Source organism: Thamnophis elegans, chromosome 3, assembly GCF_009769535.1.
Source record: "Thamnophis elegans isolate rThaEle1 chromosome 3, rThaEle1.pri, whole genome shotgun sequence".
Lineage (NCBI taxonomy): Eukaryota > Metazoa > Chordata > Lepidosauria > Squamata > Colubridae > Thamnophis > Thamnophis elegans.
In genome coordinates this window covers 45,895,017-45,921,109 of record NC_045543.1, presented here as the reverse complement: position 1 = coordinate 45,921,109, position 26,093 = coordinate 45,895,017, and the positions used below count along the sequence as shown (strand labels likewise).

The following is a 26,093-nucleotide window of genomic DNA, read 5'->3' as shown; positions in this document are numbered from 1 at the left end:
TGCCAGAAGTGGACACCAAGAGGATGTTCTCCCAATAGGATCACCAAAGGTGTGAAGGTCATTCCAGATTCCCAGCTAAAAATATCTTGGGTAGCAGCAATATCAGAGGATGCTGAAGGTCTACAATCATTTTAATGACAACAGCAAAGTATATTTTCATACTGTGTGGGAGAAGGCAATGGTAAATACTCCTGTATTTGACATGACATTAAAGACCTTTGGAGACCTAGTTGCCATGCAGGAAAAGACTGAATTAATGTAGAAATATAGTATGTAAGAAACATCATGGGAAACCCTAATACAGTGAAGGATTCTGCAGTGTGGAATGGATAGATTACGGAAGATCATAGACTGTTCAGATGCAAGTTCCAAGTCAATTAAAGAAGAGTAACAAAAACAAATTGCCAACCAATCTGGAGACTGACACAGTAGTCAGTAGATTGGAAGAGATCAGTCTACATATGAATACCAAATAAAGAGATTTAACACACTGTACAAATTATTTTACAATAATCTTAAATTCACAAGCTAGCAAAATAATGCTTGGGAACATCCAAAAGAGATTAGAGCACTGCATAGAAAAGGAAATGCTAGATGTTCAAACTGGTTTTAGAAAAAGCTAAAGAACAAGATACATTATTGTATCTTGCATTATTATTGCACCATGTTTAATTGAAAAAGTCAAAGAATACCAATAGATAATAGATCACTATGCACTTCATTGATTATGGAAAGGCCTTGATGTTTGAAAAAGTGCAAGGAAAAACAAGGACAACTATAGTAGCAGCAAAGTAGATGAACTCATTTGCAGCAGTGATTGGCATACCACGGGAGGATCTGAAGGGCCAGATTGGGGACAGATCCTTTTGGAGAAGGTCTGACTATATGGTTGCTAAGAGTCAACATTGACTAGTGTATACTCAATCAATAAATCTTTCATTAAAGATTTCTACTCTGTAATTTTATGTCAAAAATTGTTACAGAATCATTAACACTTTTCAATTATCCTCTTGTCCTAAAATGGACAGCACTTTAGAATTGAAAAACCAAAAATTAATGAAGAATACCAAAACTGAGTTTCAATGAAGATAAGAACTATTGAATATAAGACAGATATATAATATACTGCTAAATAATGGATTATTTTAATGAATTAATACTACTAAAGATGTCAGTAGATGTTAGATGAGATTTAAAAGATATCTCCCTTTACTCATCTAATAAACCAACATTTATCTGTTATGGACTATTTTTTTCCCAATTTTTCTGGGTTTTTTCCAGGCCTTCTTATCTCTATGGCCCTACCATGATTTCTTACTATATGTAGTATATTTATTTCACACTTTTAATATTTTAGAAATTTTCTAAATAGAGATAACATGTTTATTTTTGCTCATGATTCATAAGCGTATATTGACAGTGTAATGTTTCTATAATATATACCATTTGCATTAAGTTAATTACAATGAATGTTATGAGACATTTGTGCATATTTTTGTTTCAGCTTCATTTACAGAACTAAATTATTGTTTTAAAATGCCTGATATTTCATGCTTTGGAGGTGGGGGGCTAAATTACTCTTAAAACCCTAGAACCACTCCTGGAGAAGGTCTCAAGGGCCTCTTCAGAAGTTATCAATGAGATGTAATATTTTAATATAAAGAATTGAAACAATATTAAATACATGGGGAATAATCATGGCCATCATATTTAATTTGTTTACTTCAATTTTAAGTACAATAAGAATGTTCAGAGATGGTTTTGTCTTGACCCCACACATTTTCTCCTACTTTTTAGGATAGAGCCTTCCATACTACTCAAAAGGTATGATAAAGAAGGTTCTGACATTTCATTTAGGAATATATGCAACCTGTGGAGGGGGGTACCTCTTGGGAGAATCCTGGTAGTGTTTTCATGTTCAATATCCTTATTATATTTCAGTCATGAAGATGAAAACACTAGCATTACTTGGCTGAGATGCCAAGGCAAGATAATCTAATCATCTGCTGAAAGACAAGTGAGCTTCCTTGTGTATTTAGTTGGCCAGTATGAAAACAGACTGCTGGGCTACCAGGTCCATGAATGAAATCCAGAACACTACTATGTACTTAATATTTTTATTAAAGCATGTTGCTTTTTCTGGTAATTAAATGTGGTATTCTACTTAGTTACATTCAAGAAAGTTAGTGTGTAGGTGTGTGTATACACACACACAAACATACATATATTCACACACACACAAACGTGTGTACATATACAATTTATATTCATTTAATGGCTTAAACTAACTGGTCAGTCTTTTGACTGGAGCCTTCTAAAAGCTCTATTCACTATACTTCATTGAGAGGATTTTTATATCAATTTAGCTGGAAGATTTCCTGTGCAAGGCCAGGTTGAAACCATGAGGGTAAATTGGGATTTGCACAGGTATAATGCTTTAAAATAATGAAGAAAATAAATATACAGTATTGTTACAGGCTAAGTCTTTCTCTTACTATGTACTTAAATCCTGCTGAGTTTATTGAGATTTCTATCTAAGTAAATACACTGTGTTTATACCATAAAATACCAATCTGGAGAAGAATGGGATCTTTTTAGCTACAGTATTTCTTATCTTTAATTACACTGTTCCGATGGTGGATGCATTAAATTTTCTTATGGTCTTGTGATGCTCAGATACCAAAGCATTCAAGCAAAGAATGGGACGTGAATGGAATTTCAAGTGAGCAAGGTGTGTGTGTGTGTGTGTGTGTGTGTGTGTGTGTGTGTGTACTGGGAAAGGAGAGGGGAGGGAGGGAGGATTGAAAACTGATCAGCCTTGATTTGATGGTTTCAGTTGGTTGGTTTTTTAAAAAAGTACACTCTGTGAAAGATATTGGCTTGAGATATCTGCTAGAATAATCCATTTAACTTCTGAAGCTCTTGAAGAAAACAAAAGATAGTTTTAGTTATGTTGTGAAAGATGCAATATATCTATATTAGTGTTGTATAGATAAGGCTTTCCGGACACCATATGTCTGTTTCCTATGATAATAGAAAATGAGGTGTTACTTTATCTTCCTTTTAACTCTAGTCTTTTTATCTTTGTGTAATTTTGATTGATCATTTTATCTTACTTCGGGGTGGCATGGTAAAACAGCTACAATTTTAAGACTATAGCTGCAATAAACATTCTAGTTTCTACATTGTTCAGCATTGACTGAATCCCCAGTGGGGAAAAAATGTATTCAATGAATTATATGATTTATCAGACAAGTTACATTTATTTGCATGTGCATTGAACCACCCTGAATAGAAATATTTCATATTTTTAAATGATATAAGTATTCTTTTTTCCTATCTTATTACATATATTTGTCACTGGCCTGGATTTTTGCTAACCTCAATTTTTGAAGGCTATAACATATAAGTTGACTTTAGCATGGTTGTTCCTAAGTCATGGCTGCCAATATAAGCTCATGAGCATTAGATATTTCTTCTCCTTCACTCTATCATGTTCCTAGTTTAAGAACAAGGAATTGGTACCAATCTGTGAGATTCAGGAAGATTGCAACCTGAATATACAAAGTATTAACAGCTTTGATATTAGTTTTATAATAGCTGTGGAGATAACCTATTATGGTTACAAATAGATTAATCATTGAAAACAATTGCTGTTTGGAGCCAAAATACCAAAATCATTGTAACCTAATGGAATTGAGATATGCTGTTTATTCTGAGGCTCATTTGGTTTTGTACATTGTATTATAATAAAAGAAGGAAAAGAAAAAAATGAAATATAGGGGCTAAAAATGCTAAAGATAATCTTTGTTTTTAATTAGGAGACTATAGTCACATTTCTTCTGGCTCTGTTCCCTGTATTTTGGTTGGAAAAATCTTATGCCTGTGAAGTTTTGGGACAGATAGACAGTCTTCATGCATAGGAGTATGTATGTTAGCTTTTCCATGAATATAAAGATATTAAATTGGTATCCATTATTTTGATTGATATGCATGTGATTCAAATGTGAGGTGACTATTGAAGCCTAGGCATATACAACTGTTTTACTGATTCCATCCCAAATTAACTAGAAAACCTGTTTTGTTTGTCTGCTGCCATACTTTTAGAATTAACATTTGGGGATATATGCTCTTTTTCTTTTGTTAATATTCTAAATAAGTTACATTTCAGTGAAAATAGTTGTGTGGTTCTTAATAACCCCAATAGGAGTGTAATTGCAAACATGTATAGATGAAGAAGGGACATTGAGGTAAAACTAAAAAAAAAAAAATAGGGAAATATAAAGGCCTTCAAAGAGGGATTGACCAAATGTAGAAAAAAGAAACTTTTTGCAGTACCAGTAATAATTGCTACAATTGGTGCCATGCCAAATGATACCTAAAAGCACTTGGACATAATAGGAATAGATAGCTCATCATTTCAAAATGTTGCACGTGGAAGTACCTAATAGAGAAAAGTACCAAATGCAGTCAGATTATTAGTCTCTATGTTACTCATCCTCAACATCTTCAAATGCATGGGTTAACCTTTAATATGTTATTACATCAAACACCAGTTCTGAAGGATGTATCATCATTTGTCATGTTTTGATGGTTCCCAGCAAGAGGTGAGACAAGTTGGCTGATTGGGAACAGTGGACTTAGTTTGATATTCTCATCAAGTGGCAGCCTGAGTGATGTGACTAAACCTGTCTGGTAGTTTTATAGCCAAGTCAGAAAGCAGCAGGTTAGCAGCATCTCTAAGCTTTGTGAAGATTTATGCAATTCATAGTGAGGCTTGGCTTTCAAAAAGTGGACACTGGATATTCAAACTAGCAATTATGTAATTGAGGCCAAGATTATAGGAAAAGACTTTTCCATAAAGAAGAGAAGGATATTATTTTCATATTCAGAGGAGAACCATATTTCTAAAGCAAACTACAGAAAGAAAGCCATAAAATATGCATAACTTATATTTTCTTAATAGAAGTACCTTTTAAAGCATGCTTCCTCTCCCACGTGAAAATCAAAGTGTTCACTTACAGTGAATGTTCTCAGAAAATCAAAAAACCTCTGTAGAATGTAATACTAAGTATAACATTTTTCCTCCTGAAAAATGCCGAGCTTTCTTTTCTTTCTCAGCTCTTCATTTCACTACAAAGAACAAGTTTTTACTTGTGCCTGCTGACTCAGAAGTCAGACTGTGTTGCCTGAGCTGCCTGAACAGGATTTCCAGTGGTCAAAGCTAAGGTTTTGTAGACATCTTTAGTTCCTCGCTCCATAGTACAGTTCATGACAGCAAAATGAAATTATTCACTTTGGACAGCTGGATTCAACTTTTCTTTACATTATGCAGTTTGGAATGCAAATATGTATAAAAGCAACAGTTTTTGTCTGATGAATCTTCAAACAGTGAAATATATGACTTGAATTTTCCCAAGCGTGTGAGTTACTAGTGAACATGAGTTAAGTTCTATGTGTGAAAGGGTCTTGCAAATCCTTTAACTCAAATGCCTTGCATACACATTCACACAATAGATTTTGAAGCAACCATGTGAATCTGGAAAAAGATGTCACTTCAGATTCCAATTTGAGAAGCTTTGTATACGCTTCCTTCTATTCTGAAGCATCTCTTTCAACAGAATTGTGCAGCTCTAATGTATAGTTAGTCAGCCACCTTATGTCTGCCTTTTGCCTTTTCTTTCCACATGCCTGTTCTTTGCCTGCCAGCTGTAGTTACAGCAGTGGTTGCCAATTCCCACATATACAGTCCTGAGCATACTAGTATCTCATGAAGAGTAAAGTGGCCTCTTTGTAGGAACGGTCTTTATTTCTATGGAAATCTTGTGATAAACAGCCTTTCTTTGATGTGTTTCTGCCTGAAAAATGAACATGTCCAAAAATATTTCCCATGACTGCTATATTCTGAAATACCTGGGTAAAGGTATATTAGATTAGTACTGTTTTGAAGAAAGCATCTTAATGCAACATTAATGCCACACTGGGAGTCTCAACCAATCTCTTTGTACACATTTTGAACTCTGACAATAAAGGTTTGAATTGAATTGAATTGGTGCCACACTGATACAGGTTGAACTATTCCAAGGGTCCTAATATAGGGAAGGTTACTTGCCTATAGAAAGCATGAAGGAAAAAGTTATCTGGGCTTCCTCTGCTCACTTCCTCTGCTGGTATATAGAAATGCTACAAACTTCATATAGGGTTTTTTTTTAATATACAGAGAGTGATTTCTTCTAGAATAGTTATTTATGTGACTTATACTCTGAATTAACTCAGAACGTGATATTTAGGATGCAATCAGAATGTCTTCAGACATTAGAGAAGAAAAAACAGTGCTGCAGGACAGAACTGCTTACATTCTCTCTCGCTTCTTCCTAGTACTTGGCTAGATCTGAAATGATCAACTAAAAACCTCAAATGGGTCGTTAGTATGGACCTAAGAAATGTCCCTTCTGCTCTTGCCTGACTTCTTTCTCCACTATATGTATGTGTCCACTGAGTAACAAAAACACTGCATGTGTGGGTCATACTCTCCAAACATCATCTGTGCTTTAGAATGCAGATCTCTCTTCTCTTCCATCCCTTTTCTTTCATGGCGTCTGTAATTAGGTCTATAAAGCCCATCTTGGAAAAGATGCATGTGCCTGATTCAGGAGTGGGTTCCGGCAGGCACTACTGCCGGTTCGCTCATGTGTGTGTGCATGCGCACATGCAGGCTTGATGCGCACTGTGCACGCTTGCACAGTGCAATTAAAATTGTTCTGTGCATGTGCAGAACGGAAAAATAAGATGGAGGCACCTATGGTGCCGCCCAGGGAACTGGTTTGGGGGCATGTCAGACCTGGGTCATTGCAGGTTCCAGCGACCCAGGCCACCAAACCACTACCGGTTTGGCCAAACCGGTCTGAACCAGTAGGAACCCACCACTGGCCTGAGTCATCATTTAACAGGTTTAATTATTTGTTTCATTTTATAGAATACTGCCTTATTCAATTGAGAGAGAAAGTAAAGTATATATTTTAAATCTATTTCCACTGCCAGGCCTCAACCCCATCCTCATTTTTCTCTCCATTTCCCCCCATTCTATAAATCGTGCATGCCAAATCTGGTTTTGAAATAAAATGCCATTTTCTGACCCAAATTTTAAAGAAAAAGTCATATCACAAGCTGTATCTTAAGATAGAAATGCTGTCTCCTAAAAAGTTTGCCCAGTGCAAAGTTCCTTTGGAGCTAAGATATATTGTTGATTGTGGGATTCTTTTTGTTTTGATGAGCTCAAAGGCAGTTGCTGACTGAGGATCAGAAAAATTCCAGAGCAATGCAGTTGATGCTATCACAGGAAAAATAAAACCAAATAATTACTTTTCCTAAGAATGATGGGCTAAAACTAAAACATTTTTGTCTTTGCCTAAAATCTTACTTTTGCATAAATAATTACATGGGTTTTTAATTTGCTAGTACATTGTTGAAGAATGCTTCTGCTGCTGACATTGGATCCTGTCAGGAATAAATATATCAAAACCTAAAGCTGAGGAACAGGAAGTGACTAGTATGGAACCCATTGGGTCACTCAGAGTTCATTTTCTTACAGTAGAGATAGGACATCCATCTCTCTCGCTGTAAAGGCAAAGGTTAGAGATGTTCTGGGTACACCTCATATATACCCAATTCCTCAGTTACCTAGTTATGTTTCCCATTTTCTGTGGGTTTTAATAAGATTCTCCAGTGTACTTCTCAAGTCCTTCTACAGACATCCTGTGGCAGCAGTAGTCTCAAGGGCAATAATGAATACAGACTGAGTAAATAACCCCAGGCACCTACAGTGTTTATCAGCTCATTGCTTTATGCCATTCCTCAAGTCATACACTATTGCAAAACACCAAATAGTCCTGAAGGCCATAACTCAGGGTAAGCAGGTAAGCAAAAAGCTCACATGATAATATATTTTTCCAGCTCATGCTTTGTATCTTTTATTGTTCTCAAGAAGATCAAAGAACGATGCATTATCCTGCACCTGAACTGGATGAACTTCCATATCCGAAAAGAAAATCCTGAGATCCATCATTGGATTTATACCACACCACATTCAAAAACAAATCCTCAGCGGCTCATAGTAACAACAATGCACTATAGTACCAGAGAATCTATAGGGCTTATAAGACAAATGCATTTTTTTAAAAAAAACCTTAGCGCTTTGGCCCACCTCAGCCCCATTTTCAACAGAGGCAGATAATGTTGTGGGCAAAGAAGCATCCAAGGGAGCCCATTTCATCAAGTCATCTCTATCACAAGAAATGATGTGTCCTCGCCCTGTAGGATAGACCTGACTAAGAAACCAATGCCATGTAGGTCTAGAACTACTAGCTCGCCTGAAATTCAGTTTCCTTATCCTCTTTTTATTCAGGCTGGGTTACTGGTTTAAACTTTTAGCATTAGAGGCAAGATATCTAAGATAGGGTGGACAGAAAACACAGCTAGAAAGACAAGAGCAATGAGGTAAGAGAAGGTGGTTTTGGAAATTGAAAAACTAAGGACGAGAGAAAGAAAATGACCAGAGAGAAACCTTGTGTCTGAGGAAATTGCAACTGTAATTTTACCTCTCCAAGTACTTTCATGTCCATATTTTTATTTTACTTATTTGTTGTGTCTTAAGTTTGGAAAATCTTAAACTTCTTAACTCTTTGGTGATTAGCTCTGTGATTCATTTGCTAAACACGATTCTCTCTAGATGTGAAATACACCACACTTTGATTTCTGCTACAATGTTTATTCATGCCATGCTCTCAAATGATTACACATTTTTTAAATCCCTAGATAGCTTTCTCCTTAAATATTGTAGGAAGTGCTGTCACGGAATTTCCATCACATGCCAGCATTTCTTGTGTTCTTCCTAGGAAGGTGAGTCAAATCCTCACATTAAGGAAATGAACAAAATATCCTAGGCTTAGGTACAGGAAAATGACTCTTATCTAAGTAATTACTAGAAATATTCCCTGCATTCTCAAAACTGCCCATTGAGAATAATGAATAAGAACTTTGTTACTGATTGGGTTGTACTAAAATACACTAGACCTACCATATCCATATTCTTTAGAACACTGAATGGCACTGATGCAGAAAATTATCACCACCCATTATTAGCAGACTGACTCTAGTAGCCCTACCTACTAGGGTTGCAGTTGTTTATGATAAACTGATTTGTGTGAATGAGACTCTTGCAAAGCAACCACACTCAAAACTGGTAAAGGTAGAGCAGTGCTATTGTCTGCCTTAACCAAGACTAGAAGAACTATATGCTTTCATAGGCTGTCTTCTCTATGAATCCTATGTTTATTTATTTGTTTGAAGAAATTATTATCATTTGTCCCTTCAAGTTAAATTTTGGCTCATGGCAACTGTCTTTGCCGTTGTCTTGGCAAAGTTTTTGGATGTGGTTTGCCATTGCCTGCTTCCTAGGAGAGAGAGAAAGTGACTGCTCAAAGGTACCCAACTGGCTTCATGCCCAAGGTACAATTAGAATTCAGAGTCTCCCAGTTTCTAACCTGATGCCTTAACCACTACATCAAACTGGCTTTACACTTCAGTGTTAACCAAAACACTTCTTCAATCAAAACTTAGTGCAAAACTGAAAATTAAAATTCAATTAGTCTTTTAACTCTTTAACTTATATGTGAACTTACTTTGAATTGTGAATTGTGAAATTTGGTACTGAGAGAAAAAGGATCATAATTCCAAGACTGGCCCTGGTCATAAACATGATGGGCAACGTTACTTCTATACTTTTCTTGTGGAATTTACTGGTTCAAAGGAATTCATTCAGTGGTGGGATCCAGCCAGTTCACACCACTTCAGGAGAACCGGTTGTTAATTTTCCGAGCAGTTTAGTGAACTGGTTGTTGGAAGAAATCATTAGGACAGAGAACCAGTTGTTAAATTATTTGAATCCCACCACTGAATTCATTGTAGACACATTCAAGGGAATAGCATATGAGGCGTATTCCATACTGAACTGAAATTGTCTCTTACTCCAAATTGATTGCCTTTGCTTTATTTTTCGGTGCCTATTTTGCCTAATTTGCAAAAATGGGGATGTTTGAGGGCTCAGGCATATACTGGGCGTCACATTACTGAATATGATTGTGGAATAGTGAGGGAAACCTTATATTTCTGTGATTAAAGATAATTTCAGAGAAGTGAAGCTCAAATGTTGCTGGCAGAGAACTTGATAAGTTTCAAGAAGTAGCTGGTGCTTAAAATGGATTTCAAGATTGTTCTCTCTCTCTCTCTCTCTCTCTCTCTCTCTCTCTCTCTCTCTCTCTCACTCACTCACTCTCACTCTCACTCTCACTCTCACTCTCACTCTCACTCTCTCTTCTTCCTCTCCTTATTATATATGTGTTTGGTGCATCTGCAGGAAGCTGCTTTTCCAGGGGAGAGCACCATTTCTTTTGGCCCCAAAATTACAATCTGAGTTGACACAGCTCTTTTGATAAAATATATATGCAGCTCCATCCTGGCACATCTCTGTATGATGACATTCAAAACAGTTATCTTCCAAATGGGGATTTCAAGAAAAGGGGGGAAACTATGTCTAGAGCAGAGGTTCTCAACCTTTTTTTGGCCATACCCCACCTAAGCATCACTAAAATCCTGATTCCCCCCATCCCCCGTGAATTATAATTCTTACTTTACTCAAAAAGTGAAATCTGCTCACACAGAGGAAGCCGAAAAGGCCATTAACTTGGTTTAAACAAGGTTCAAATTGCCCCCATTAAAAATCAAATAGCCCCCCTGTGGAACATAGACTCCACGTTGGGAATCATTGGCCTAGAGTGTCGCGAAAATACAGTCGGTTGTGCAGCCATGTTACAGTCGCCTTGGCTGGGTGGCAGCTGTTCCTGGCTTCCGTAATTCTGTGACTAATTCTTCAGTATCAATCCTCTGACATGTTTGCTATTTTTCCTCATTAAGAAAAGCTCTGTTTACTTTCTTGGGATGCAATAGCGAGCCTGGAGTAACCTTTTGCTCCTGCTTTGTGTTCTGTTTCCTTCAGAGAAAAAGAAAACGCCTTCTTATTTGTGAACAGAGCAAGGGATAGTTTTCATTTACCCAATTTTAGATCACTTGACACTTTTTTAAAAAGAGAAAACCAGAAACATAATTCTTTCTTACGTCTACCAAAAATGTAACCTTGCAGTGTATCAGTAAGCATTCTGTTCCTTCAAGGAAGTCTCAGCTTCTATCATTCCTTCTATTTTGAATAATCAAGTCACACAAAAAGTGCAGAAAAGTGGCTGAATGAGAACCAAAAGAAAAAAGGCACCAAATCATGGAGAGTCAGAATAGGCAAGTTTGGAGCTCAAAGTCTGTGGAGATTCTTAGTCATCCAGGTCATGGGTGTCAAACTCACCACATCAGGTTGCTGTCATGTGATGATTGTGACGTTTTTCTCTTCGTGGAGCTGGGATGGGCTTGGCCTGCGCATGAAGCATCCAGCCTGAGGGCCACCAGTTTGACACCCCTGATCCAGGTCATGGTAGTCCCAAAGGTGCTTTTTTCAAGAGGCACAGATGGCACAGCATAGGAGAACAAACTCATCAGGACAAGATTCAGCAATCCCTCTGCATTTAAAAAACAAAAGCCACTCTTTTGAAAACAGGAAAGCCCACATTTTGGGCAGAGAGGACTGCTGATTTGAAAGAGGGGTTCAAAGATGCCATCTATGTCAAAATTGAACAGCCCTCTCTCAATAGATGGGAAGGAACATGACATCATCTATCTCCAGTCTACAACACAGTCCTTTCAGCAGTTCCAAGAAGGATCCACACCCATTTGCAACACTCAGGTGAATCTGAGGACACAGACAAACCTCCAGGTGGCCTTAACGACTCTCTAAAAAGGATGCAAATGACGAGCTGACTGCAAGGAATATAAATCCTTCCATTTCTCACCATCCAGTCAGAACTGAAGCAGCTTCTTGGGTGAGAAGCAAAACATCTTCAAAAAAAATCAAGGAAGTCCAGATGCCTATTGAAAAAGCACCTTTGGAGCTCAGAGGAGCTTTTAATGAATGCATAGCCTATCAAATATTGGTGTTCCATATGCACATCATCTGCTATATCTCTGCTATATTCTCCTATATTCCTTAGTTGCTTGTTGGTTAAACCAAGAGTGCTTATTTATGTTTCTAGTGTAGAATGTAACTATAATGTCACTATCTACACTATTTGTGGTGTTGTATCATTAATTTGATTTTTGTGTCATGCTGCTAAAAATATCTTGTTATGAATACTTTATTGCCCTTATTTCTCCTCCTCCCCTACCTTGTTTGGACAAAATTGAATGGGTTGTCTGAAAGAGGCAATAATTTTCATATGGAGAAACTGGTTGCCTAGCTTCTGATGGCACTAATATGAGAAAAAGACTTTAAGAGGCGAACCAGATTTGATAATGAAATTTTCCCATCACATACACAGATCATACTAGAGTGATCAGATGAAGTACTGTACTTATTTAGCAATTTTTGCAATGAATTCCTCTTTATTTCTCTCTGTTTAGATATAGTATTCAGTCACATATGGAAAAATGGTTTGCCTTAAAGGTGAATTAGCTGCGCTTTGCAAGATGGTTAAATTCCTCATAATCAATAATAGTGATTGACCCAGCCTACATTATAAAAAACTCAGTTGTAACCAAATTGGTACATTTGATGCCATTTTTCATTCACTCATTTTGGCTGAATGCTATTGAGGCAAGTAGACCTAATAACTTTATACAATTCATGATAATGTGACTTATCATGAATTGTATAAAGTTATTAGGTGCATTTGCCTCAATGGCATTTACCACAATTCATGATAAGTCACATTTCCATCAGACACTGCATTCACATCATTTTATTGTGAATAATGTGAATACATTTTTGTCCTTGCCTTCTTCCAGGATATATTCTTTGATTTCCCAGTCTTACCACTAGGGGATTCCTTATTGCTCCCCAATTGGTCAAAGATGACCAAGTAATTTCATTTGGCTGGTCAAGTAAGACCAATGTAATTTTAATGTCTCTTCAACTCAGGGTAAATAAAATAGTACAATTCAGTTTTTGTTATTCACAGCAACATTTACTATCACAAGCACAGGGAAGTGAAAGTACAGATAGTCCTTAACTTACAACTGGTAACTTAGCAATCGTTCAATGTTATGATGAGCACCCAAGGGCTATATAAGACCCAGATTTGAAGTTCCAACTGCCACCCCAGTCATGTGATCGCATTTTGGGCACTTGGTAGCCATTCTGCATTTACGACCATTCGGCAGTGTTCCATGATTACATGACATGCTTGATTATGTTTTTTGCCAATAACTGGCATTTACCTCTGATTTCCAACGAAAAGTGTCCATTGCAGAAAGTGAATTTGCTTAACAGCTGTAATGTTTCCATAATGGCCACCACAGAAAATATTGTAAAACCAAACATGGTCCCATGGTGGCCTGCTTAACAACTGGCCCAACTTAAAACCATAATTCTGGGCTCAATTACAGTTTTTAGTCAAGTACTACCTGTTCCTTGTTCTTTTGGTCAGTGTTATTTCAAGATGTGAGAAAATTGCTTTAAAAATTAATATAGCAGCAAAAAATTTGAGGAATTCTTTAATTAAATATCACATCTTTAATTAAATATCATATCTGGTCTCCACTTTTAAAATTGTATCAGTAAAGTAATTCATAATGAATCGCATCTTCGTGTACAAAAGTATTTTTGAATAAAAATGTTGACTAGAGGTCTAAACTATTTTATAGTCATAGACTCACACCTGCATATTATTGAGTTGTTGGGTTGAGTTTTGGTTTTATTGTTTGTTTTGGGGTAGTTTTTATTTGCTTTTCAAAGTTTTACATAAATACATGTTAATATAGTTGCTGTTATAAGCTATTGAAAGCTGTCAAATTCTGTTTTTAATTGTTAGCCATTCAAAATAATTTATATGATATGGGCAGCAAAATTAAAATAGATTGAAATAGGTTATTTAAATCTATTAAATAAACAAACATAAGTTGCAATATAAATTACAAGCAGTGATGCTTTAGCTAAAATTGTATTATTACATGGTTTGTCCTATTCAGAAATTCAATATTGCAAATAATAGTAATATTTATTTAATTTGTATGCTGCCTGATTCTTAACTCTAGGTAGCTTACAACAATCAAAGAAGTTATAATAAAGCCAATGAATAAAAAAATAAAGATGGCAAGTGCGATGAAGTGAGGATTATGTCTTTCTTGCCTGAGGCCTAGGTGAAGAGTTAGAAGCTTCATTTTCAGCCTGTTATCACTACTGACAAATCAAGTTAAAGAAAAATGTAACAATTCTAAAAATAAACAGAAAGTAACAATCAACATAGAAGAAACAGGTACCAATTTATTGCTAATCAGTATCTCTGGGCAAAATAGATAGATGCATTTCTTAACAATGTCTATTGAGGTCAATGCATTTTGGAGTCTTGTCCAGACTGAATCAGGCTTGTTTTAATTTCCATCCTAGAAGATACAGGTTCTTTAATATCCAGTTCTGTAGATCTATGCAAGGTTATCATTATTAGTAAAATAGTGGTCATTATCCATGAGCAGGATTTACATAGCATATAATTATTATATTATAGTATTGCTATCATATTTTTATCCTGCTTTTTTTAATCTCAAGGCAGCGAAGATGTCTAATTTTCCTGCATCCTATTTTCCTCACGAAAATAACACTGTGAGGTGGTTTGGACTGAGAGGCAGTCACTTAGCTAGCTTTCATGCCAAAAGAGGGTCTAAAATTGATTGTCTGCTAGTTTCTAGGCTATCACGTTAAACACCCAACCAAATTGCAGAAATACTACATTCAACTCTGCAGTGTGTCGTACAGCATAGAATCATTCTATGACATTAAAGGTTTGCTGTATTGTTTTCAGTGGCAGTCATTTACTACCATTGGAGAATTAGATACAGAATAACAGAGTTGGAAGGGATCTTGGGGGTCTTCTAGTCCAGCGGTCTCGAACCTTGGCAACTTTAAGACTTGTGGACTTCAATTCCCAGAGTTCCTCAGCCAGCTTTGCTTTGCTTTGCCAAGTTTGCCAAGGTTGGAGACCACTGTTCTAGTCCAACCCCTGCTCAAGCAGAAAGCACTATAACATTTCAGACAAATGGTTGTCCAATCTTTTTAAAAACATCCAGTGTTGGAACACACACAATTTCTGGAGGCAAGTCATTTACCCTGATTATTTGTTCAAACTGACAGGAAACAGATACATATTTGGAATAGAATTTAGCCACTTCTATTTCTCTCATGATCCTTCCTTCTATCTACAGTGCTCTCATCCCAGTTGAGGAAGGATGCAATATATACCCAGAAATGCAATATGGTTGTAGAAACAAAAGCAAAACACACATATTGTCCTGCTGTTCTAAGAACATGAGAAGAACAACAATAAAAAGTCTCCTACTGATTAAACAAAAGATGACCAAATTCTTGCCTGTTTTCTATGTTTCCATAGTGGCCAGTCAGATGCCTTTGTAAGCTAGATAGATGTAGTATATAACAGTTCTCATTTCATTGGGATTCTCATTTCATTGGGATTCCATTTCTAAGCTAAAACAATTTACTGCAAAGATATGTTTTGCTGGGGAAGGGGCGGGAATAGCCATACTTGGAATACCACAATTGTGAGTAATCTTTCCTCATGAGTGGCTACCAAACTTGCTTCAGGGAACAGGGACACCACCAAACACCTTGAAATTTAATTCAGGGTTAGGCAGAGACCCAGATGGTCTGTCTACCAAGATACTTTTCCAAGATACTTTTTGACACCACAGTTTGTGCCAGGGGAAGTTTCCTGCCATTCTTTTTTAGCTGCCCCACATGGTGTATTTTAGTACTCATGAGGTTTAATATCCAAGTATAAAAGTTTCTGGGCATTTGAATAGCATGACTCAGATGTTCTCCGGATATTTCCGGAAAGTGAAAGAGAGGATGCTGTTAGTTATTACCATCAGTGACTCATTTAGTAGAAAAGCTGGATGAAGACACACCTGTAAACAGCACCTCTTCAAGAATTTCAAGATCTATTTCCAGAATATTTAACTTTCCCCAGTGAAATTCTCCAGATATCCTTGGACAAAGGATTCTTGAATATTGCTAACATAACTCCCTCATAACAATGTTAAGATTAAATAAGATATACCTGAGAATGATGCTGTGATCTTCTGGAGGAAATGGAAATGTATAGTATCAGTCACATCATAGCTCTGGGGTCAAGGTTTAGTAGACAAGTAAATATAGAATGGTAGTCGTCAGGCAAGAAGGGGCTGACCTGGACATCCCAATTTAATTACCTTCACAGCAAGTTACTTTTTATTTAATATTTAGAGGTAAAATCCATTTATAATTGCCAAACTCAGCTTGCATTAATATGCATGATTTTACAGACTTTTTTCATTAGAATTAAGAGATTGAAAGATAATGTTAATAATCACAAGTGCCAAGCTTTGTGATGTAATTTTCAAAGAGAATTTGAAGTAGCTTCTACAAAGCCCTTTTGTTCACAATATTCATTTGATTTGCTCTAGCCACCCCGTTTCCATCTCCCCTAGGACTATTTCCCATGGCATTATAATCTGGAAAGCTAGGGCCCCTAGTGAGTTGAGTTTACCACACGTAATTTCTTGATCATACCAAGATGCATTTTAAAGCTTAGAGCAACAGTAACAACAGCATGATAAATTTCATGATTAAAAAATGCCCCAGTTCTGCTTAGATATTCTATACCAGGCAAAGCTGTCAAAGTCCATCATGTTAACATTGTTCTTGGAGCATAGTTATAGAGGGGAAGGTGTCTTTTGATATCACTTTCAGGGAAACCCTTTACACCTATTGAACACAATTAAAATTCAAAACAACTTAAAGGTGCTTTGATATCTGTGTATTTAGATCAGCTCTATGCAGATACAGCATCTTGCCATTTTTCTTCTGTTTTTCTTTAACAATAGCATTATGACAACTAGCAAGCTTCATGACCTGTATTAGATTTGTTGGGTACCAAATTATGTGAGCTTTTTATGAAGTAGCCTTCCCCTCCCAGACTCCAGAAAACTCAGTGGGACTTTGCATTGTTTATCATCACATCTAGATGCTATCACATTGGAGGAGATGGAGCCAGGAAGCTGCAACTTCACCAGCTCAGAAGCTAGCCTCAGACGGTGTATGTGCATAAGAGGGCAAGATTCTTTTAGGCCATTTCAAGAGTTTTAAAGGATGAAATGTATACCTTAAACTTCTGAAAGACTTATGAAACTTACAAGAGAGAGAGAATGAGAGTGAGAAAGAAGGGTGAAAATATCAGCCCAGCCATTCTGATGGGTTCAAGGACCAACATAAAGAATTCTCTTGATTCACATATAAGTCCTTGGCATGTCCTTCCTGCTCTAAAATCTTGCTGAATTTATAGGAACCTATTTCCTATAGATTCTTAACTTTTCTGACATTTTGTTAGATTTATATTGCCATTTGGTAAACTGTTATCAGAAGCTTTGTTCTGTTTCTTCTTTTTCCAGTTAGAGAGAAGCTAAACATGGAAACCTTTAGCAGCTTACATATCTACATTTTTCTTGTTGCTTAATGTTTATATTATGTTTATATTAAATTATACTACATAAACTTTTTTCCCTTGCCTGCTGATGCCAGCAGAAAAAAATTAATCCACTTATTTTCCCATTCTGACAGAGTTACAGAGGCAAGACAATGTGAAGCCCCAGCAAAAAGACATCCAGCTGTATGACACACCTTACGAACCTGAAGGCAACTGTGTGGAATCTGATTCAGAAAGTGCTGTGAGTCAACGCCTGAGAGAGAGCAAGTTGCCACAGGATGATGATAGGCCTGCAGATGAGTATGACCAACCATGGGAATGGAATAAGGTCACCATTCCTGCTTTGGCAGGTGAGAGCCTCTGAAGGAAATCATTGCGATTCTGTTTTGTGTCTTGCAAGAGATAGTAAAGTATGGGTTGTTGATGTTGTTTTAGAGCATAATAGAATGATTTTGTGATGTCTAGTGTATGTTTATTGTGATCTAAAAAAAATCAAACAGAACGCCTTGTTGTTCAGAGGCAGCACACTTCTGAACAATAGACAGAGGAAATTGTCAAGACTGGATCCATAGCTGCAGGCATAGTACATAAATTCACAGTGGAATGTGCATTATCCTACAGAGGACCACTAAAAGCCTTTTCTGGAAATAGCCATAGCTCCATATCTGAATTCTTACCTCAGCTTTGCTTTTAATATGGCTAGGTGTCAGAAGATATTGGGGAATTGTGGTCTATCCAATTTGATATGCAGTTTGTCAGGGTCAGTCATGGTAGCTAGGTCTCACAATGTGGCATCTGCACATAATATAACCATCTCTTCGACCAGATCTGTCAAAGCTTCAGAAGCTGAAAACAAGGGGAAAGTAATCATAGATAGGAATTTGTCATGGATGGTTTTGTGTTTGCAGGACTGAATTTCATAGTTACAGAAAAATCCAGTAACATTTGTTTACTATTTATTTTGCTGGAGCCAAAATAATGATGATTTTCTTTTTTCTTTTTTTTAAACAATTTTGATTTGTTTTTAAACAAGGACAAACAAACATAAAAATAAAAAACCCATCTTCCATTACACATTGTAGAAAGCGTGTCACTTGGTTACAGTATTTCCATGCATCTCTTCCATAATCACCACCTGCTTTTATATATATATTTTATTATGTTTTTCATTCTATACAATCACATATTTACTGTGCTTAATCAGGGCATATAACATTGAATAATAAACACGGCCCTCACTTATATAAAAAATGCCCCCTACAATACAAACCCAATATACCACCTTGGCCCACCATACACCCTCTTTCAACCCCCTCCAACTTTCATTCTTCCTTCTCACACACCCCTCTACGCCTACTTCCCCTCCCCTTCTTTCTAACCCTAACCCTATCACTCCCTCTAATCCATTCCCTCCCTCCCTTCTCCTCCTCCTCTCTCTCACCCTCTCCACCCTCCTTCTTCTTTCACTCGACTCTTTCCTTCGGTATATTTCTATTACCTTCCAGTATATTCGGTTTGTTCTGTTTTCGCACTAACATTAAAAAGCCACAGTATACAAATGCAATCATGGAATTTAACACATATTATCCTCTTTATATGCATTGAGCTTTGATCTCTTATTTGTTTAAACAAATTATCCTCAACTTTTACAAAGCCAATTTTTTAATCTGTTTTCCACCTAGCCTGTAGTTGACCATACTGAAACCACATTTGAACTACCTTCTCTTCTTTAAGTACCTCTAAAGATTTTAGTTGCAACACCCCTCTTTCTGAAATAAGAAGTTGTCTATAGGTGGTTCTATCGTGTTTTTGTTCTACGTTCATATTTTCAATTGCATGTCTAGGAATTGCCCACATGGGCAATTTATCATTTAATTTATGTTGATATTTTTTCCAAACCCGCAATAAAGCATTTCTTAAGATATGATTTTTAAATTTCTTATCCATTTTTTTGTTAAATAACAGGTAAGCATGCCAACCATATAACAAGTCATATCCCTCGATATTCAAAATTCTGTCATTAGTTAGATGGGTCCAGTCACTAATTGCAGATAATGCCACTGCATCGTAGTATAATTTTAAGTTAGGTAATTTCAATCCTCCTCTTTCACGTGCATCTTACATTATTTTCATCTTTACCCTCGGCTTCTTTCCTGCCCACACAAATTTGTTGATGCCCTTCTGCCATTCTGAAAGATTCGCATCTCTTTTAAGTATTGGTAACATTTGAAAAAGAAATAAAAATTTTGGTAAAATGTTCATTTTTACTGCCGCTATTCTACCCAGCAAGGACAAATGCAGTTTCTCCCACCTTTTCAACTCCAACTGTATACTATGCCAAAGTGATTCATAATTATGCTTATATAATTTCCCATTTGAGATTAAAATATTAACTCCAAGATATTTAACTTTTTTAACTACCTCACATCTTAGCATCGCCCCCAGTTCTTCCTTCTGTTTGATAGTCATATTTATAGCTAATATTTTGGTTTTTCCTAGATTTATTTTAAATCCCGAGACTTGACCATATTGATTGATCGTGTTCAATAAGACCCTACTAGATTCCTGCGGTTGTTCCAATATTATGACCAGATCATCCGCAAATGCGCGGACTCTGTATTCTTGCTGTCTAATCTTAATCCCTTTTAGACCGCCCAAGCCCCGTATCTTATTCAGCAGTATTTCCAAAGTTATAATAAACAATAATGGGGACAGAGGACAGCCCTGTCTTGTACCTTTTTCAATTTGAAAGGAGTCTGTCAGACTTCCATTGACAATGATCTGGGCTGTTTGCTGCTGATATATTGCACCAATTGACCGTAAAAAGCCATCTCCTATCTGCATTTTTTGCAATGTCTTCAGCAGGAATTGCCAATTAACTCGATCAAAGGCTTTCTCCGCATCCAAAAATATGAATGCGGCCGGGATTTGATTGTTCTTTCCCAGGTATTCTAAAGCGTTAATAATTAATCTAACGTTGTTCTTCATCTGTCTGCCCTGTATAAAACCAGTTTGATCGGTATGTATCAATTGTTGAATTACCACCATTAGCCTATTTGCTAATATTTTAGTAAATATTTTATAATCTACATTGAGTAATGAAATAGGTCTATAATTTTTTGGCTGGGTAAGGTCTTGGTCTTCTTTGGGTATCAACGATATGAACGCAGTCTTCCACGAAGGGGGCACTTTCCCTCCCGATTGAATTTTATTGAATAGTTCTCTGAGGGGTTCTACCATTTCTAACTGTAAATTTTTATAATAACCAGCTGTTAAACCATCTGTGCCTGGTGCTTTCCCTAACTTTAATTGTTTAATTGCCTGCAGAATTTCCCCAGAGGTTATTGGTTGATTCAGCTTATGCCTATGTTCTTCTCTAACTAGGGGGATTTTCTCTTTATCTAGGTATTTGTCTATGTCTACGTCCTTAATTTTATCCCCTTTATACAACTCTGTAAAAAATTCCCGAAATACCTTTTGGATCTCTTCCTGTTGAAACACTTCCTTCCCTCTGTAACACAATTTGGATACATTTCGAGCTTTCCTTTTTTTTCTAATCTGATAAGCCAACCACCTACCGGGTTTATTTGCGTTGCAGAAAGTATTATGTTTAGCATATAATAAACTGGTGGCTACCTGGTCAGAGATCAGCATATCAAACTGAGATTTTAGTATAGAAATTGTTTCCTTAATCTTTGTATCTCCTGGATTCAATGTTAATTCTGACTCTTTCCCTTTAATTTCCTCTTCCAATTCTTTTCGTTTTTGCCCTTGTTTGTGTCTATGTATTTTGTTTATATTCATTAATACTCCTCTCATATACGCTTTGCTTGCATCCCATACATATTCCATAGATGTACCCTTATTCATATTAAGAACAAAATATTCCGATAGCAATTTTTTACAGTCATTAACATACTTTTCATATCTAAATAAGTTTTCATTCAACCTCCAGGACCTTCTTGCCTGGGCTACCCTTCCCAATTCCATCCAGACTGGATTATGATCTGAAAGAACTCTCGCCATAATCTTTGTCTTCTTCACCCTGCAAAGTAAATCATTTGTAATTAGTATAAAATCAATCCTTGAAAGAGATTGATGTCTGTTGGAAAAAAAGGTAAAGTCATATTCTTCTGCATGCCTCTCGCGCCAAGCGTCTCGCAATTCAAAGTCGTCCAGCATGTCAAAAAAGGGTTTGGGTAACTTAGCTCGGAATTTGGTGTTCGGGCGAGATGTCTTCTTATCTCTTTTGGTGTCGATCACGCCATTCCAGTCACCCAATATTATACAAGACTCAAAGTCCCACTGTACTAATTTAGCATGGAGATTTCTATAAAATCCATCTTGTTGTTGATTAGGAGCATAAATTCCCAAAAGTAACGTCTTTTTCCCTTCTAAGATTAAATCTAATGCAATATATCTTCCAAAGGGATCTGCTTCAATTAGCTCAGCTTTAATGTCTTTTCTTAAGTATACTACTATGCCGTTTTTCTTTTCCATGGCTGAGGTCGCAAAATGTTGGCCCAGTTTGGGGTTAAACAAATATTTTTGATCGGTTGATTTGATATGAGTTTCTTGCAAACAAATTATGTCATTCTTAAACTGTTTGAGATAATGAAATATTTTCTTTCTTTTCTGTGGAGAGTTCAGTCCGTTAACATTCCATGTCAAAATCTTAGTTGTCATTTTTGGTTGCCTGAAGCTTTTTTAGAGCCTCCCGCAAGGCCTGTCTCACCTTTGGTTTGGCTCCTCCCACAGCTTCTGAGCTTGTTGCTGTAGCTCCTTGATCAATGGCCAACGATTGTTGAGATTGTTGCATAGTAGCTTGTTTATCCGTTTGTCTGGTGGTCATACGGTTGGGTCTTTTTTCCTTGACTCCTTGCCCTTCCGGGAGAGGGAGATGATACATTTTATCTGATGGTTGTGTGGTTTGCTGTTTATCTTGTTCGTCTCGTGGTTTTTCACCATATCCCGAAGATTCAGGGTATCCCATCTTCAGAATCTTATGATAGAAATCACGAGCTTTCCATACAGAACTGAGACGATATCTTTGTTTGTCCATTGTAACTATAATACCGAATGGGGCATCCCATCTGTACTGTATCTGACACTTTCTGAGCTCTTCCACCAGAAAAGCATAATCTCTTCTGGCTCTTAGCATTTGAGGTGGTATTTCTTTCAAAACAATCAGATCCTGTCCACCAATTTGAAGCTTAGTATTATAGGACTCTTGTAATATCATATTTCTAGATTCTCTTGTAACAAAGTATATTACCACATCTCGGGGGAGTTGCCTTTGTTTTGCCGCACACGAGTTAACACGAAAAGTCTTGTCAATCTGCCAATCAAAATTGGATCCCGGTTTTCCCACCAGACGGTCAAAAGCTTCAGAAAACATTTGCTTTAAGTTCTCCTGCTTTTCTTCACGCAGCCCCCTCACTCTTAATGCAAGCTCCATCTGCTTATACTGTATCATAATAATTTGTTTTTCAGCATTATCAATTTTTTGTTCCACCACTTCAGTTTTGGATATCAGGTTAGTTTTAGCTTCATTGAGAATTTCTAAATTATCTTCCATTCCAGAAATATATTCTGTCATCACATTTACAATTCCCATCATATCATCATTCATTTTAGTGACCCTAGTATCGAATTTGTCATATAGAACTTCCATCTCATTCCTTATTTCATCTTTGAACTCTCTAAGCATTTCTAGATTCTGTTCTCTGGATTCTCTAAACATTTCTAAGTTCTGTTCTCTGGATTCTTTGAACATTTCCAAGAAAAATTCTTTTGTTAGTACGTCTCCACTAGGGGGCATAGAGGGTGGGGGCTGCAACTTTGTGCCAGGTATGGGAGATGTTTTCGGAGGTAATTTCACAGAGGTTGATTTGGATGCCATTATATTTTGGTTTTAATTATTTATTCTAAATTGCTAATCCACTATGCTGTTTGGAGAAAAAGAAATTCCTCCCCCCCCTTTTTTTTTTTACAAAGGGTTTTACGGAGGGTTTCAAAAGAGAAAGTCCGTTTGGAATGTTTGGAATGTCTCTATATCAACAACAAAGAGTCTTTGAAGACTTCGAGGGAGTAGGTCTAATTAGATTATAAAAAGTTATTCCTTTGATTCTGTACCAGGAAGCCGGAGATAACGAATGCAAAAGCTGTAAGCGCCATTTTGAAGACAATTAAACAAAACCACCTGCTTTTCATATCAAATCACATATTTTAAATTCACCTATATTCACGTATATCACAATTATTATATCTCAACCTTAATTTGACTATAATTGTTTTACGTCCTTTTATATATAATATTCAAAATCTAGAATAAGGTTATATGATAACATTCCATTAAATCATCCTAAGATCATCCAATCACAATACATCTTTATAACATATTCTAGATAAAGCTTTTAAACCTCCTTTCATAATCTCCATGTGTTGTTTATATAAAATGTCATATTATCAAACTAATATATCTATATGTATTGTTATCATTATTAATCATTATTTAACTATAGCTATTGTTGCTTCATTTTATACATACTACTAGTAAACTAAATTTAGCTTAATTTTTATTATACATTTTCATCACATCAACCTGTATCCCTCCAGCAATAGTACAGTCTTATATCTCTTGCCATTTGTAACATTGATGTTCTAGTTACTTTCTTAATAAATCTTGTATAAACCTCCCATGGCAAAATGTTGTTCCTTTCATATCTCACAAAAGCTTGAAACCCAACATCTGCTCTTTCTATCAGCTTATCTTTGGTTATCGCTAGTGCTTCTATCAAGATTTATCTCCTTATGTCCATCAATTTTCCCTCTTCTGTGCTTTGAAGTCTGGGGTAGAGTTCCAATCCATCCATCTCCCCTTTCCATATTCCTCTCTTGCCATTACCAACCACGCTCACTTTGTTGTCAGTATCCACAGTTTTCTTATCTCTTCGCTCATTTTTTTTTCTTCCACCTTTTGAACTCTGTCCTCCACTTTCTTCATTTGGTAAACATCCTCAGTTTCTCCATCATATTTTTCTGTTTTGTATTCCTTATTCTCCAATCTCTTTTCAATTCTCTCTGTCACAACTAATAGATTTTGAATTTCAAACATAATCATTTGCAATGTTACAGTTTCTTTTTCCTGCTCAGCCATTCTTTCAATTTTGCAGATACTGCCAGTATAGGGTTCAAGGCTCTTTTAATAAACTTCAAACAGGTTCATTTATTATCTTTCAAGTCAAAATGTTGTCTTCCCTCCAATAGCTAGTGATAGAACTTCCAAAAGGCACCTGTATACACAAGTTGTGCTCTTCCTACTATCACTGTCAGTAAACAAACTGAAAGAACCTTGAATCTCAAGTGATCAAAGAGAAAGAAGAAAAAAACTATGTATCCAGCCTCCAGCCTCTAAGTGGCAGTGTAACTGCTTTTCCTCCTGTTGTTTATAATCCTTCTTATTTTCTTCTTTATATTCCAAGCTTAAGAAAGGAAAAAACCCTTAAATTGAGATAAAAAACAATCCAATCAATCAAATCAAGCATTATAAAAAAAGGAGAATTTTAATTCATAGGTATAAGCAAAAGTGAAAAAAGAAGAAGAAAGAATTAATCAATTCAGTTTAAAAAATAGGGAGCCCCTGCAAAAATTCCATCCGTGAAAAAAAGAAAAAATTAGAAACTGGATAACACACTAAGTTCAATGCAGATCAATTTCACCACCTACAGTCTTTTGTCTTCAATCTTAACTTAACTTAATTTTTTTTCTTGGGTAGTCTCTTCCTCTGCTTTCTTCCTGTTCCAGAGTTGTCCCAACTTCAGCAGCTTCATTAGCAGCGTTTCTGTCGCCGGAAAAAAAAGGCTATTCCTGGATCTTTCAGGGACTTTGCAGTGTCCCTGAGATCAGCAGGAGGTGCCCTTCTCAATCACCATCTCTGCAGGAAAGTTTAGGTCCAAATGGACGGTCCAGTGACAGGAATTCGACTGTGATCTCGAAACACCAAGATTGCACATCATGCTGTCGCGATGTCAGCTCTCTTCCAGCAATAATGATGATTTTCAAAATCCTTATGCCTGTTCCATATTTAACTTCACAGAGACTTAAATTTTCATAAAAGATTAGATTTTTGATGGAGTGACATAGAGGGAGTTTTCAATTTTCTCTTACCTGATGATACATTGCTGTTTGAAAGTGAATTAATCTGACAGTCCAAAAGGCATAGTTTAGTATCAGTCATATATAGATTCAGATTAGTAGATGAGGTTGCTACAGTCATTTAGGAGATCATTCAACACATTTTTGTTGTCTTGAAATGCATGTAAGGTAGGAAATTGAAATTATATCAGCTGAAAAAAATGAGCATTCGATGAAATTTCAGGAACTGTTTTTAAGATTATTTTTATCACATTGCAAAAGCTACCATACTTTGTCTTTCAATTTTTTGCCTATGAGGCTATTTTA

The 26,093-nt window shown here is 36.4% G+C and overlaps 1 protein-coding gene across 1 annotated transcript in view; it reads left to right on the top strand.

Annotated features, from left to right (window-relative positions):
- The window catches only part of SHB (SH2 domain containing adaptor protein B), a 168,839-nt gene that overhangs the window by 80,527 nt on the left and 62,219 nt on the right, over positions 1-26,093 (top strand). The window contains exon 3 of the mRNA XM_032214469.1: positions 17,765-17,980. Within this exon, the coding sequence (XP_032070360.1) occupies positions 17,765-17,980 (216 nt within the window). The remainder of the gene's footprint in view (positions 1-17,764; positions 17,981-26,093) is intronic.